At 40.3% G+C, this 15899-nt stretch overlaps 3 protein-coding genes across 4 annotated transcripts; 2 read left to right on the top strand and 1 right to left on the bottom strand.

Moving 5' to 3' along the window:
- Positions 1-2008: 2008 nt before the first annotated feature.
- tubb4bl (tubulin, beta 4B class IVb-like) lies at positions 2009-4593 on the top strand. The gene is made up of 4 exons (XM_083932114.1): positions 2009-2141; positions 2920-3028; positions 3196-3306; positions 3432-4593. Exons 1-4 carry the CDS (start codon positions 2085-2087, stop codon positions 4487-4489), a joined length of 1335 nt encoding a protein of 444 aa, XP_083788240.1. The 5' UTR covers positions 2009-2084; the 3' UTR covers positions 4490-4593.
- A 933-nt stretch (positions 4594-5526) lies between these two features.
- Positions 5527-8131, bottom strand: crb3a (crumbs homolog 3a; the record flags this gene model as incomplete). The annotated part of the gene is given in 4 exon segments (XM_083930638.1): positions 5527-6388; positions 6487-6533; positions 7986-8082; positions 8084-8131. Coding segments are annotated over 4 exon segments (402 nt in total). The 3' UTR covers positions 5527-6178.
- A 2919-nt stretch (positions 8132-11050) lies between these two features.
- Positions 11051-15750, top strand: asf1ba (anti-silencing function 1Ba histone chaperone). Of its 2 annotated transcripts, XM_083930856.1 has the most exons (5): positions 11051-11176; positions 11281-11402; positions 13149-13264; positions 14246-14422; positions 15050-15750. In XM_083930856.1, the coding sequence occupies exons 2-5, from the start codon at positions 11294-11296 to the stop codon at positions 15239-15241; spliced, it is 594 nt and encodes a 197-aa protein (XP_083786982.1). In that variant the 5' UTR covers positions 11051-11176; positions 11281-11293; the 3' UTR covers positions 15242-15750. The 2 variants fall into 2 exon arrangements, with proteins under 2 accessions (XP_083786982.1, XP_083786981.1); XM_083930855.1 differs by having other exon boundaries at positions 11067-11402.
- Positions 15751-15899: the final 149 nt, after the last annotated feature.

Genomic DNA, 15899 nt, shown 5'->3' on the forward strand with positions numbered 1-15899 from the left:
TTCTTGACATGAAGTAGCAAATGCTCTTGGTTTTCCTGTGCATGACTTTTGTGGGAGTAACTCAAATCATGCAGCACTGTGAAACAACACTGTATGTAACCAAGCCGGGAAACAGGAAATAAAGCCCTATTGGCCAGTTGTTGGATAACTTAAAACGTAATTGCACGTTGGAATGTCATCATTCAGGATATGAATGTGAATGTTTCAGTGTTGACACCCATGTTTACAGTCCAAGACGGCACACAAGCAAACATTTTAACTTACTTATTAAATCATGGTGTGGTAAGCAATTGACCATTTAAACAGGGGGGAGTCAGGTAAAAACAATATATCAATATATACACTTCCTACATTAGTGACATTAGTGACTGTATTGTTGACCAACTGTGTACACAGTACGGTTTCTATCTTTTCGTTTGAACCAGACTGACCTATCCAGCTCAGAAAGCTTGTTGTTAATGTACTGTATTCAAGATAAGACAGGTTATTAAAAATATTGGTTGTGATATGCATACATGTTACAGAATATGTATCTGTCTTTATTATTACAATAACACATAACATCTATGCTGCAAGTTGATAGGGATCACAGGATTTTTTTTTTCTGAAAGAAAACTGCAATCCATGACTGATACGCTCCTCTGCGTAAGCCTTGGTTACTTTTTTATATTTATTTAAGTTGAATGTATTGTATATATTTGTATATGTATTCTTAGTTTCTTGAAAGAAAAATAAAAGAAAAACTGCGATCTAGAAAGGCAGCATGCAAAATGTGGAGGCAGCTAAAAATAGATTAAACATCACAGTGAACATCTGATCTGAAAGCCTACTTTTTTTCAGAAGAGGAGTGGCTTTGCAGTGAGGACATGTTGGTAATGTAAAAACCCAACAATGTGTTGTATAGTGTCTGTCTTCTAGGCGAGTGTTCACAAGCAGTGTCGGAGTGTTGTGATAGCTTAGAAATACTACATGCTAAACTTTTTGAACTTTCAAACTGGTTGAATTACTTATAGGATATAGTTTCACAATTGGTCGAAAAGTGTGCTACGAAATACAACTTCTCTGGGTTTTTTTTCCTTTGAGTTGTTGAGTTGCAGTGGGTGGATATTAGGCCAAACAAAAACAGGGATTTTTTTTTTAACTGAATAGTCTGCAACTTTGGAAGATATCTGCTGAAGTATCAAATTAGCTTCAGATTTTTTGCACAAAGACTGTGGATTGTGTCCTCTGTCACTTAGCGCCTATTGGATGCACATGACTGACCTCAGATATTTTTTTTCTTTCATGTAACCACAAATAAAGCCTACGTCAGTGTTTTTGTCCTATTTTGTTGATCAGAGGGAATGGGCTAACAAGGAATCAAAACATAGAGTCTTAGCCCTATGGGCTGCACATGGGGGATGTTTTCAATCATTTTGCCCTGTTTGAACATGCAGACCTCATGACAACAAAACATTCATAGTACCGTGGGATAATATCAAGCTGATACTTTTCAGAAGGATCAAGAAGTCCTCGTACTCCAGTTGATACATTAATGTAACTATCCTTGTCCTTATTGTGTTGTGCTTTACAATGGGCTACACAGTTAATACTGACCTTCATGATTCAGTGTGTAGCTATAAAAACATATGTGTGTGTGTGTGTGTGTGTGTGTGTGTGTGTGTGTGTGTGTGTGTGTGTGTGTGTGTGTGTGTGTGTGTGTGTGTGTGTGTGTGTGTGTGTGTGTGTGTGTGTGTGTGTGTGTGTGTGTGTGTGTGTGTGTGTGTGTGTGTGTGTGTGTGTGTGTGTGTGTGTGTGTGTGCACTCAGTTCGTGAGAATAATGAGAATCTCATTGATGACTAATGCAGCTCCTCGCACCCTATCCGACATTTCCACGGGTCTTGGTCCCTCCCTCTCTCCTCCGGTCTTTGGTTACCATGGCGATGACGTCAAGTTGCACCACCGACTCAACCCAGTAGACGGCCGTTAGAGGCGGTGCAAACAAATCCCACTCGATCGACTGCAGGAATCATCATCCTGTGAATCACTGCTTCTCAGATTCCCATCTCCTCTATTCGACCACCTTCTTATCCATCTGTCCAAAATGCGCGAAATTGTGCATTTGCAAGCCGGTCAGTGCGGAAACCAGATCGGAGCCAAGGTATTATTTTTTCCGGTTTCCTTTTCTGTGTTTGGTTTAACATTCTGGTGCGCAGGCGAGAGGAGAGGAGCCGTATAATCCATCCTCCAAGAATTATCTAGAGCAAACCTATTGAGGCGTCTTCTCTTGATTAAAACTTCGTGCAATGGATAAAAAAATTAATTCATAGACTATTTGGTCATTGCTATTCTCTGCAGGGCTCAATGATCGTGCACGCGTTTCTGTGCGTTGAGTATAGTGTCTTCGATGCTCTAAGAACACACTGTACGATTAAAGGCAAGCTTAAAACGACTGAATATGGGATTGTGCCTGTGTTAAAATAACCAGATAACACCATGAATTGGTGTGAAATCAGACATTTTTCAAATGGATTTGACCCGAAAAGAATTGTAGGTAAAAATAGGCCATAAAGGTGGAGGGGGAGGGGATGCTGCTACTACAATGACATAGCTACATTAGGCTGCTAGGCCTACTACCGTAAATCTCTTATATAGTTGCCTGCAGCAATCGACAAAAACGTCGAAGGCAAATGCTAATTTTGCATGTTATCACTACAGCAAATGGGTTTCTTACTAATCAGTTTATTGCCATCTGCTTGATAACTCCTTAATCATCTCTGACTAATAGGCTGACTGACTTCAATTAAATAATTAAACAATCACTGCAGTTTAACTTCCTGTTGCAGAGAACCCAGGTATAACATATTTGTATATTTATATTTTTTATCCTGGCCTACATTAACATGTCTCTCTCCTCCCACATCTGTTTTTTTCCTCAGTTCTGGGAGGTGATCAGCGATGAGCATGGCATTGATCCCACTGGTACCTACCATGGAGACAGCGACCTGCAGCTAGACAGAATCAGTGTCTATTACAATGAGGCCACAGGTAAGCAACAGATAATACATAACAGAGCAAACTGAACGATCTCTTTTCTTCCCTCACCTACCCAGCCCTCCTGTTGTGCAGATTGATTTCCAAACACGCATCATTCTTAACAAGCTTGTAAGATTTACCAGTAATGACGTTGTTGACCGATTCTGACCGAATTTCAGGTGGAAAGTATGTGCCTCGAGCCATCCTGGTGGATCTGGAGCCTGGTACGATGGATTCAGTCAGGTCCGGTCCCTTTGGGCAGATCTTCAGGCCCGACAACTTTGTCTTTGGTAAGCTATGTCAGTTTTGTGAAGATGCATTAAGCTAATTTTGCGTGTGATTTTTTTATGGTCTTCCACATGAACAGCTTCCCTGTGGTAAATGCATGAATGAACGTTGATATTCTTGACTTCAGGTCAGAGTGGAGCTGGAAACAACTGGGCCAAGGGCCATTACACTGAGGGAGCTGAGCTGGTGGACTCCGTCCTGGATGTTGTAAGGAAAGAAGCTGAGAGCTGCGATTGCCTCCAGGGCTTCCAGCTCACTCACTCCCTTGGTGGTGGTACTGGCTCTGGCATGGGCACTCTGCTCATCAGCAAGATCCGCGAGGAGTACCCCGACCGCATCATGAACACCTTTAGCGTGGTGCCTTCTCCCAAGGTGTCAGACACGGTGGTGGAGCCCTACAACGCAACTCTCTCTGTGCACCAGCTGGTAGAGAACACAGATGAGACCTACTGCATTGACAATGAAGCTCTCTATGACATCTGCTTCCGCACACTTAAGCTCACCACCCCCACCTATGGAGATCTCAACCATTTGGTGTCCGCCACCATGAGCGGGGTGACCACATGCCTGCGTTTCCCCGGCCAGCTCAATGCTGACCTCCGTAAACTAGCTGTCAACATGGTGCCCTTCCCCCGTCTGCATTTCTTCATGCCAGGCTTTGCCCCGCTCACCAGCAGGGGCAGCCAGCAGTACCGTGCCCTGTCTGTGCCCGAGCTCACCCAGCAGATGTTCGACGCCAAGAACATGATGGCCGCCTGCGACCCACGTCACGGCCGCTACCTAACCGTGGCTGCGGTGTTCAGGGGCCGCATGTCCATGAAGGAGGTGGATGAGCAGATGTTGAATGTGCAGAACAAGAACAGCAGCTACTTCGTTGAATGGATCCCGAACAATGTGAAAACCGCTGTGTGTGACATCCCACCCCGTGGCCTCAAAATGGCAGCCACTTTTATCGGCAACAGCACAGCCATCCAGGAGCTGTTCAAGCGCATCTCCGAGCAGTTCACCGCCATGTTCCGCCGTAAGGCCTTCCTTCACTGGTACACAGGTGAGGGCATGGATGAGATGGAGTTCACAGAGGCAGAGAGCAACATGAACGACCTGGTGTCCGAGTACCAGCAGTATCAGGATGCCACCGCTGAGGAGGGCGAGTTTGAGGAAGAGGGAGAGGAGGAAGTCGCCTAAAACTTCAGCCTACCCAGCTGCGATCTTCCCTCACTTATCCCCCAATTCTGTCCCTTTCATCCCTCTCCATCATGATGGTCTGCCAAAAACGGTCACCACCTACATCATCGCTCTCGTGTTAGACATTGATGTGTACTGATAGTGAAGTTATTGGTTACAAATTTTTGTATGTCGTGAATGCACTGAATTATTGGCATCCTTGCATCTGTCCTTGTCATTGCAAGTGATTTTAACTGTGAAGCCTTGAAATTGGAATAAAATCTGACTAAAAGGCCACTTTTCACGGTTTCTGAGTTTTTATTGATTTGCTCGATGTGTGAACTGGCATTATCACAGACCTCATTGCACTTCATTCATTGGTTTTGTAGCTGACCTCGCGTAAATCAAAGCATGATGCAAATATAATGAAGTTGAAAACAATTAATAAATGTTTGTAGTCAGTGAGAGGTCAAGGTCACCAATCTTGTAATGATTATCTAAGTGGTCTGGCCATCATCAGTCCAGAACTAAGTCAGTCAATTAAAAATGATCAGTGTGTAGATCCTGGTTTGATGGGTGATCTACAGTGATTTCAGAAAAGGATAACTGCTGTGTTGGGGTCCTTCCCATACTTGATTACAAATCCCAACAGTGAAATTAACCTCAATTATAATGCTATTGATAAAAGTCAGAAAAGTTATTTCTATTTTGGATCTATTGAGAATAACATAGTGCATGTGTGTTAATCACTTTAGCCACATTTCTTCAAGTTTCCAAATATTTTGATTCATAAAAATCTGTGTACATAAAAGATAAGACTCTCTATAATCTTCCATTACATTATAGGTAACCTTTTTTTACAGAGAGACTAACAATGGCTTCAGTGTTTCAGTGACCTTCTCAGGTACAGTCTGACGGGCTGTAAATTAAAACAGGCTGATGTCCTCAGAGACTCTTTTTGAACGTGTTGTGAAGTTTAATTATTCAAAAATGTATTTGACAAAAGCATAAATAAAGATGTAGCATGTAGCAAAACATCTGCTTGATTACGTTGCATTATGCGCTGCATGTTTGATATGAGGAAGTGATCTTTAAATAATGTGACTTTAAAAGAGTAGTGTAAACAATTCCTGGCTTTTGGTCAATATCATTTCCGTATAATCATATTTTAACTTTAGTTTTTGACCTGTAATAACATGTTTACACTAATTATTAGGCAAAAAACATTGTCATGATTTCAAATGCAATGGACTCAAAAGTTCTCTCAAGCAAAAAAAAAAAAGGTTTTTTTTTTAGGTCAAAGATTGGTATAGGTTTTGCAAGTGACAGTTCATAATACCATAGATTGAATCAATTTAAGCACAGGTACATGGTGAATAGCAACTGAAACTAGAAAACATCTCTAAACTAAAAAAATATTAGTGGTGATAAAATACTGAAGCTCTTGTTCCTTTTGTGCAGAGGAAATGATCAAAAGCTCCTTTAAATGTTCAATTGTTTTCATCCGGGGGCATTTCTTCATAGTGCCACACAGAAACCATTCAGTGCTTGTTTAAATCAGAGCTCAAATTTGGCTATCTGTCCGCTCTCTTAAAACTGAGGAGATTCTCCTTGCCTTGCTTAAGGGAGAGTGCCTCGTCACACGCTGCCATGCAAATGTTTGCAGTCTCTTTTCTTATTGGGTTTTGTAAAAACATAAAGCACAAAATCTCAAATGAGTCTTTCCTCCTTTGGTAACTTTAGTGCATCTGGTGCCGCCACACCGTGTGCACCAGACTGTTCCTCTGCACTGGGTCTATACGTCCCTTCAGTCTGTCTCCTCTTCTTGACCACGCAGAGGAGCCAGCCAAGAACAGCCAGGACAATGGCCAGAACACCCAGTGTCACCGTAGGGGCCACGATAGCTGCGATGTTGGGCCCCTGCAAATGGAAAATTACAGGATACTGGTCAATCTGGTGACACCGGGTACGTTCTGATGTCATTTTGTGATCATGATAAAGGTTTTTTTTTTACTCACAGCAGTGTTATTTGAACGGGTTTCTCTTGCAAACATAGTGTAATTCCCTGTGAAAAGAACATAAACGTCAGGAACACTGTAGTAAGAACACAAACTCTTTTCAGGATAATCCTCACTGCTTGCCTGGTAACAGGTGACCTATTAACTAAAAAAAATCAATAGTTAACTAATAAACTAGGATTTATTTTACCAGTTGCTGTAATTTACACATTTTTTAAGTAACCATCCTACTGCGCCTAAGTCCATGTATCCAACTTCTGCTGTAACCTAGTTTCTCCCAGTAATCCGGTTGATTTTAAAGGAATAATTCAACATCTTGGGAAATAAACTGGTTGACCAGTTTCTAGACAAACAGTGGAGAGGTCCCAGTCAATAAGTAGTCCAGTACTTAACCCCCATCCCCCCACAATGTGTTTGCACTTTATTAAGTGTGGAGTAGTCCTGCATTGCCAGACCTGTCTGTCTACATGAGCTAACATTCTGTGGAAAAAACACTCGCTTGTTTGTATTTCTTTAAACCAATCACAATCATCAGATAACGGAGTTAGAAGGGGAGGGGAGCCGCACTGTGCATCTGGTAAGCCAGACTAGGTGAGATGTGACTGTAACTCTCCACTAATAACTAATAATCAATGCCCATAAGACAAAAACACACAAAAGAATGTTTAACTGAATTTTTTAGTCGATCCACTAACAGGGGGCAGCTCAAATTAAAAACGTTGTGATTCATTCATGCAGTGGAAACATCAGGCTATTTTACACAAAAGAGGAACCAACAACACAGCATAAGTTGCTTTAAGCCTTATTCACACTTTAAAGGCAACAAACACCAGATATCCCAGCAGTCTGTTCCTGTTCCCAGCCATTTCATCCATGACCAGCCATGTGATTACTCAGTGACATCACAAAACTACATAGTAACTACTTGACCAGGAGAGTGAATGAGGAGGAGGAGAAGCTCAGGAATGCATGATGTCCTGCAGTTATAGAGTCAGCGACACCCTTGTTTGTAATATGGGGGAATGATAGTTTTGTTTGTTTGTTGGATTTGAGCATTACAAAGGCATTGAACATCATTTTAATGAGGAGTTTTTGTTTTGGAAACTTAAACCCACCCTTGCCATTCCCAGTGTAAATCATTTACTAGGGCAAATAGTAAACTTTGCAAGGACGCAAGTATAACTTGATAACAAGAAGCAGGGGTTACAGGTGGGAGCCGACTGTATTGTGAAATTGAATACTTTTGTGTACATAATTATCGATAAGATAAACCCAGATGTAGATATACCTCTTTATCATATCGCTGTGTGTTTCTTAATTCAATTGTAAGTCTAGTTTTCTCCCAACATGCTGACAAGCACATGCATGTTTCAGATTTGCTCTGGAATATCCCTTATCTGTTTTGTTTTATTGCAGGATATAATGATGGGTAGGTGTGGTCATGAGGATGTCTTATTTGTGTGGGAGTGCTGAGGACGAAGGGATGGTTACTGACTCACCCCACACAGGATTACTGCTCAGTACCAGCAGTAAAACACTCCTGACCACAGCTCCAGGCACGGCCAGCAGCACATCGGGACACGCTGCCATCTCTACCCCGTGACCAGCAGGGCAAAGTGAGGGCAGACTGGGACTTTGAGGGCATCAGCTCGGGTCCATTTCAGTACAGGTCCAACATTCACTGTGTGAATTTATCGCCCATCTTGAATAGCTAAAGACATATTATTGTCAGTGATGTGAAGACAAATGTCCTTTTGTGAGTTTGACACTCTGAGGTTTAGTCAGGAACACTATGCATACAACCACTGAGTCACACATTCAGCCTGATGTTGAATCACCATTAAACCTGCTCAGACCACAGCAAAATAATAGCCTGAGCTATAAATAACATGTATTCAAAACTGAAAATAGATTTAATCATTTGCAGAAGTAATATTACTACTAGTCAAATAAAGAACACAGTATGTTAAGGTCATTTTACACCAGCTCTGTTAGACACTTACCATTGATCCGGCTGTGTTCAGATGATCAAAGCAAAACGGGAAACATGGAGCAGGTTGATTCCTCGCTTCCGCCTCACCTTGTCAAAAATGAAACTGCAACAAACGGTTTAGTCCAATGAAAACGACAGGTAACAACACCTCGAGGCAAAAAAACAGGGCTTTTGAAATACGTGAATGGATCATACAATAGCCTACGGGACTACATCCTCGGCTGCTGCACTAGTTGATGTTTTATGTAAAGCAGTTTTTTTTTTCTTCTTCTTCTACTCTTCAAAACGCCATTGGTCACATGGTTGAGTTTCGTGTTACATTACCTGAGCGCAGTTATCCACCTGCAGCAGAGCGGACAGATACTCCTTTGTACAAACTCGAAGAAAGAAAAAAAAAACGCAGTTTACTGAAGCAAAGCAGTCCCGAATCCTCCTGTTGCCATGAAACACTACAAATGCACTCTGTTAGGCTACCTAAAAGATAACTTTAATCACATTTGTGTCACAATATGCCTGAGCCTCCTGATACTTGATTCAAAGTGAACTTTCTGAAATAGTCTATGCCAGGTTGCTCTCACTTGCTCCCACCTGCTGCAGTACGCTTCAATGTTTAACTGCACTCCCCTCCCCTGCACAATGCTTACCTAGCAACCTGGCTGGCATGAAACAGCGCCTCCCTCAGGTTTCATGTTACCCAACGAGAAACGATATCTACATTCCTGAGATATTTGAAGGATGAATTCGGCAGCCAGCTGGTCTGGTGGGCCCTAATCCTCACCTAATCTCCCCCTTCTCAGACTCAGAAGGGCAAAGAAAATGTAGACTGCTTCAGCCCTAATCCGTGGTGGTCACTTTTCATTCAGGACAGTGTGTGAGAGCAGTGAGGTGTTCTTGAAGCAAAGAACTGCTGTGGAAAATGACCCCTGTATTAGCCTAGAGTGGTGGAAAGTTACATTTACTCAGTATTGCGGTAGGCCAACTTGTACTTTACTTGAGTAATTTCATTTGATGACACTTTATATTTTTACTCCGCTACATTCAAGAGGAAAGTTACTTTACAGATTCAGATCATTAATAAAAAGTACCATACGCAAATGAAACAACGTATATGTTTTAGACTGAGCTCCACAGCAGTATATAAAGTAGATACAATTAGCCCTACCTTTATCAGCTGCAACATTAGATTGATATTCACATTAATATATCAAAAATTATAATATAATAATATAATAATCTGAAATGGGCCATTCTGCACAATGAGTACTTTTACTTTTATTATTTTGATGCTAAGATTTTTGCACTTTTACTTAAGTAACATCATGAATGGAGGAAATGTACTTGTAATAGAGTATTTCTACAGTGTGGCATTAATACTTCAACTTGAGAAAAAATGAGTACTTCTTCCACCACTGTATATTACAACGGTGAGTCTGAGGGGATGCCATACCATTATTGTGTGCGCAAGTGTGTGTGTTTCTGTGTGTGTGTGTGTGTGTGTGAGTGTGTGTGTGTGTGTGTTTCTTTATAGTAATAACAGACTAATCATTTTCTGTGTTATTTACAGTATTCTATTTACGAGACAGGTTATGAGGCAGGCAGACAATGTTAACTAATTACATAACGCATATTGAAAAAGTGAGAGTGTAACCTAATGGATAGAAATGTGGTGAATATGGAGTGCTGAAAATATGGCCTGTTAAATTACATGAGTTATATGTTATTTGTAATATCACATGACATTCTGTTAAACCATTCAATTACAACACAGAAACAGTGTTTTGTTGTAAATAAATCATGATAATCCATGAGCAAATGTCTTTTTATTGAGAAAAGCTATGGGCAAGTTGTAGGTCTCTGTATTGTTTTGGTTTTACATTATTATTTGTATAGACCAGTTTGCCGATGCCGACCAGGAGCCGATCCCTGACATGTGACATCGGGCGGGGGTACGGCCTGGACAGGACGGCAGTCCATCACAGGGCACATAGAGACAAACAACCATTCACACGCACACCTACGGGCAATTTAAAGTCACCAATTAACCTAACACGTGCATATCTTTGGAATGTGGGAGGAAGCCGGAGAACCCACGCAGACGCGGGAGAACAGCCGGGATCCGAACCAGAAACCCTCTTGCTGTGAGACGACAGTGCTAACCATCGTACCACTTAGTATTGTATGTAACATAAAAAGCTGTACGTATATGAAATACGTGGATGGATCCAATAGCCTACAGGACTACATCCTCGGCTGCTGCACTAGTTGATGTTTTATGTAAAGCAGTTTTTTTTCTTCTTCTACTCTTCAAAACGATATACTAGTTAGGCCCAGTTTAATATGCAACTCAATTTAATACAATATTTGTTGTAGGGGGTTCCTGCTTTGTCTCTCTTTCAGCTAAGGGGTCCTTGGCCTTAAACACGTTGAAGACCCCTGATGTACTGACCTTTTTTGCAGTGCCTCTAGGGGGCGTTTAAGGCACTTCGCCTTTCCTTTAATGGAACGGCTCCTCTCACGGACATGCCTCTTGCCGTAGGCGCGGTGGCTCCTGGGTTGGATAGTGAAAGCGGCGGGAGCTAGAGCGGCATATCTGTCCCGTCCTCAAATTTAATAACAGCGAGTTACACTGACTATTATTTAAATGAGTGGTGTGTATTAAGCCGTAAAAAAGTCTTGACTTTGGTTTAAAAAACAAAGGTGATTGATAGATAGTATTGTTGTCACTGTTCAAGGCTTGTATCGTTGTAGTATTGCTGCTTTTAAAGCATAAGGAATCTGGTTTGAACGTCGTTTTTTTTTAGCGCTTCAGCAACAATGGCGAAGGTACAGGTGTTGAATGTGGCTGTCCTAGATAACCCGAGTCCCTTTGGAAATCCTTTCCAGTTTGAAATAACGTTCGAGTGTATGGAGGACCTCCCCGAAGGTAGGTGCCACCACAGGAAGAAGCTGTCATTGTTGTGTCTGTTGCTAACGTTATTGTTCTGTGTGAAACGTACGCTAGGTTAGCTACATGAGCTAACTTGAGTCAGAAAGTCACATTTGTGAAAGGTGACGTCGTGTTGCCAGGTAACACTAAAGTATTGTTACACGGCTTGTAGTCCATGAGTCACGGGGGTTGATCGGTGGGGGGTACATGCTATAACTGTTTTCTTGGCAAAGTATACACCCCTAGTACTAGAAAAATCACGACAGCAGTGCAGAGGTGGTAGCGAGATCACCTTTTCAGCCCATGAAGCTACTAATCCCCTAACATAAATTGCGTTTTTGAAATCCGGTGTATATCTAGTTTAGGCTCATGGTAGGGAAAATGTCAGTATTATATAATGTGATGCTTGGTATAGTTGGAAAGGGGGGCTCTTATGCTTTAATTTAAGCCCAGTACTGAATATGTCTGACACACAGTGAAGTCACATGACTTCTTTAAACCAGAAATAACACACAATTTCCGCCTAAACTGTATGCTTTATTTTATACCTGGAGAACATAGGAACGTCAGGGACACAAAATTCAACAACTTCAATACTCAAGGCACTCTCATGATTCAGAAAATGTATATATACCTATAATATTTATTTGTGAGAGGTGACTGTGAGCCTGTTGAATTAGCTATATGTGTACCCAGTAATGGACACGCACCTTTAGGTCAAAAAAATAAAATACACTTGTATTGGTATACCCAGTGTTCGTACGGGTGCTGGTTTTTTCAATGTTCAATGTGAAAGTGCTTGGATTTTAAATAAAGTGCTTGAAACTCCTTGAGATGTATGTTATATGGGGGGGCATATATGATATAAAGGAAAAAAGAAGATTTTCATATTGGAGAGACAGAATTTTCTGACATTTTTGCATGAAAAATGTCTTGATTAAGAGATTATCAAAATAGTTTGATTGTTTTCATGTCAATCCATAAATCAAGATTTAATCAAGTTTTCCTTTAATTTGTCGTCCTTCTGTAGAAAGCTGTCTCAAAACATCATGTTGGCTGTTTAGAGGACAAGAAAAATCTTCTTTAATGTGATAAACCAGCAAAATAATCAGTATATTGAATACTGAGTATTGTGCTGTTTTCAAATATGTACTGGTAGTTTACCACAGCTGTAAGGTGCTGGAAAAGCGTTAAATGAATCTTAAACGGCATGAGAAGTGCTTGAATTTGACTTTGGAAAAGGTGTAGGAACCTATACCAACGACTTTGCTGTTTTTCTTTATTGCTCATAGTATTATTATTCAGTATTCATACATGAAATGGAGATTGTTGATAATGTCACCCAACAGTTTGATACACTTGTATATGGATCAATTTGGTATGAGTGGTTTGGAAAACTATTTGTAACTGAATTTCAGAAAAAACGTGTAGTTATCGGCTGTATTCAGAGTGTGGTCTATACCTAGTTTGTAAAGTGTCCTGAGCTAACTTTTGTTATGATTTGGCATTATAAATAAAATTGAATTGAAATTGAATTGTATTTGATAACCCTTATCCAGGTGGTGTTTCATACTGTTATTGGATGAGTGACAAACACCATCACTTTGATTGGAAACTTTTTTATTTATCATCTAATTGGTTAACAGACAAACTGTCTCAGCACTACATACACTACACACACCACAACAACTTTGCATTTTATTGTGAAACTTAACTTCAGTTTCTTTCTTTTGTTTTTAATAGACCTGGAATGGAAGATCATCTACGTAGGCTCAGCAGAGAGTGAAGAGTATGACCAAATCCTCGACTCTGTCTTGGTGGGCCCTGTACCTGCTGGAAGACATATGTTTGTGTTTCAGGTGTGTTTGGGGGAAACTAACTTAGCAACACAAAACACTGTTTAAGTTAGCATATACTGTTTAAGTTAGCATATACTGGGACGATAATTTTCATAACTACTTGTTATGTATGTTCTATTACACCTTGCTCCTCCTTGCAACCATTTTTGGACAGTTCTCTCCTGCATAGCTTTCTCGTTCAGAGCAGTTTGAAAGACCAAAAATTACACTTTTACAACTTTACAAACAATGAGGAGACTTTACTACAGTTCATGTTTATCTGGCCATGTGGCACCATTGCAGACCCCATGCTACACTGTGTTTAACTGGTCGAAATGCTGTATAACAAAGTGGCTACTAGAGCACAACCGATAAATCAGCCTGGCCAATATCTCAGCTGATATTAGTTAATTGAAGATATATCTTTGTTGGCATACATGGACAGTTTGTCCATCAGAATGTAATGACCATAGACTATAAATAATGGACTTAGTCCCTGTGACTTCACCCATAAGTTTCTGAAGAGCCAAAATTAAGCTCAAAGTTGGCAGCTCCAGGTAGCTGTATCAACTGAATTTCAGGCAATGCAATCAGCTACACATTAGTTTAAAAATTCCCATATAAAACTGCTTTTTAACTAACATGACAGAGGACTTATTAATGACTCAAGGGGAAACCAAGTTTCATGCACACATTTGGTTTCTTTAAGTTATCAGCATGGGGACCATTTATTTGCATTGCATTACTTGTTTATTTATCACGGTATTATTTGCAACAATTAATTCATCTATTAGTGCTTTATGGACGTACTAAAACCCATTTTCAAAATAAGCCATGTTTTAATCCATGTATAGACGAATGATCAAAATAGCCTGTGATGGAATTTTACAAGCCTATCTATTAACTGACAGGTTTTTGATCTTAATCATGATGCCATTATTCCTTTTTTAATAGACAGTTTAAATTCCTTTGCACATTTTAGCGTTGTGTTTCTTTTAACAGGCTGATGCCCCAAACACTGGATTGATTCCTGAAAGTGATGCTGTTGGTGTGACTGTAGTGCTGATAACCTGCACATACCGTGGCCAGGAGTTCATTCGCATTGGTTATTATGTGAACAATGAATACACAGAACCAGAGCTTCGTGAAAATCCACCAATAAAGCCAAACTACACACAGGTCAGACTAATAGTTGATTTCTGTCCAATGCTTTTTCACTGGTTTTAAATAATACTTGCGAAGGGATCACACTAGCCGCAGAACCAAGCTGCTTCTATGATAGTTAGTTCCCGGTAGGGTAGGTGTCTCCAAGACCACATTTTGCCATTATGACACACGCAGTGAAAACAATACCAGCAAAAAATATTATTCAAGAGCTTGAATGTTTATATGTCAATAGTTTTGCTCTAATGACAGGATTTTGTTTGTAACTTTTCAGTGATATTTACATTGTTTTAGTTTAATGTATGTTATGGTTATTTATTGATGGATAAATAATATTTGGCATCGTTGTTATCTACAGCTTTCACATTTTGTTGCCTTGAGTCTAGATACCAAAGAAAGTGAGATGTATTTCTACCTAGATAATATATGGACATTTAGGTTGTAAAATATGCATACACTATGTAGGCATTTAATGTTTTTCTGTCTTTTCATAAGTACTGTACTGTCGCTTGTGACCAGGTTCAGATATGGTTATACCATGTAAACTCCTATATCAGTTGCACTTAAAACCACATTAACATTCAGAGGTATTGGAAATATCTCTACAAAGTATTTATCTTTATGTCTGTCTTTTTTTAATAGCTGCAGAGAAATATTCTGGCATCAAATCCACGCGTTACCAGATTCCATATAAACTGGGAAGGCTGTGCGGAGCGAATGGAGGACTGTGAAAATGTGGATCCCTCGTCAAACTCCATGCTTCCTCCATCCTGTCTTCCAGGCAAGGCCCCACCCTTGGGGATATTACCAGATAACTCTATGGACTGCTTATAGAGACGATCCCAGTCCCAAAGGTGATAACTCACAGCACGAGACCTTATTTTTGAAGAATGCCTGTGGACATTCTAGTGTATGGACTTAGAGCTGCCCTTATTTACCTGACGCTTGCCAAACATGAACTCTTATCTTGGGCTTCAGGTGAGTGTTTGTTCCAAGAAGGATTATGAACATCTCACTGGTATAATCATCAATTATAGATCGGGGCTTCCTTGCCATTTTGTTGAAAGCAATATTGAAGTAGTTTAACTCATGGAAGGAAAAAAAAGGTACAATACAGCTGAACTGAAACAGCAAAGAAAACTGATGTGTTTCACCTTCCTTCCTTTGTTTTGGTGCAGAGCTAATTTGTACCCATTTAAGAGGATTTCAGCACTGAAGCAATGGGCAAATAAACTGCAATGTGCGGCTGTACAGGAATTTGATAATCTGCCCTTGTATTTGTGTTAAAATTGTTTATGCACTTAACCTTTTCTCACTTAGATTGTGTGATTGAGTTTTTTATGGGCTTCATTACTTTCTTCATGAGTTTGTGTTTCAAATAAAAAAACATTATTTGTTATGCATTTGTGCATGAATGTCTGTGTAATAGTGAGAATTACTGTAAGGTCCTTCCTTATTCCTTGTCTTTTTGTATCTTTACTTTTTGTTATTT

The sequence above is a fragment of the Echiichthys vipera genome (assembly GCF_963691815.1).
Source record: "Echiichthys vipera genome assembly, chromosome: 17".
In the NCBI taxonomy this organism is placed as follows: domain Eukaryota; kingdom Metazoa; phylum Chordata; class Actinopteri; order Perciformes; family Trachinidae; genus Echiichthys; species Echiichthys vipera.

Excerpts from the sequence above, each read along its gene's own strand:
- asf1ba (XM_083930856.1), top strand. The coding sequence starts at position 11,294 with ATGGCGAAGGTACAGGTGTTGAATGTGGCTGTCCTAGATAACCCGAGT. Across the intron at positions 11,403-13,148 it reads TATGGAGGACCTCCCCGAAG|ACCTGGAATGGAAGATCATC; the intron begins GTAGGTGCCACC and ends TGTTTTTAATAG. Across the intron at positions 14,423-15,049 it reads TAAAGCCAAACTACACACAG|CTGCAGAGAAATATTCTGGC; the intron begins GTCAGACTAATA and ends TTTTTTTAATAG.
- tubb4bl (XM_083932114.1), top strand. The coding sequence starts at position 2,085 with ATGCGCGAAATTGTGCATTTGCAAGCCGGTCAGTGCGGAAACCAGATC. Across the intron at positions 3,029-3,195 it reads CTATTACAATGAGGCCACAG|GTGGAAAGTATGTGCCTCGA; the intron begins GTAAGCAACAGA and ends ACCGAATTTCAG. Across the intron at positions 3,307-3,431 it reads GCCCGACAACTTTGTCTTTG|GTCAGAGTGGAGCTGGAAAC; the intron begins GTAAGCTATGTC and ends TCTTGACTTCAG.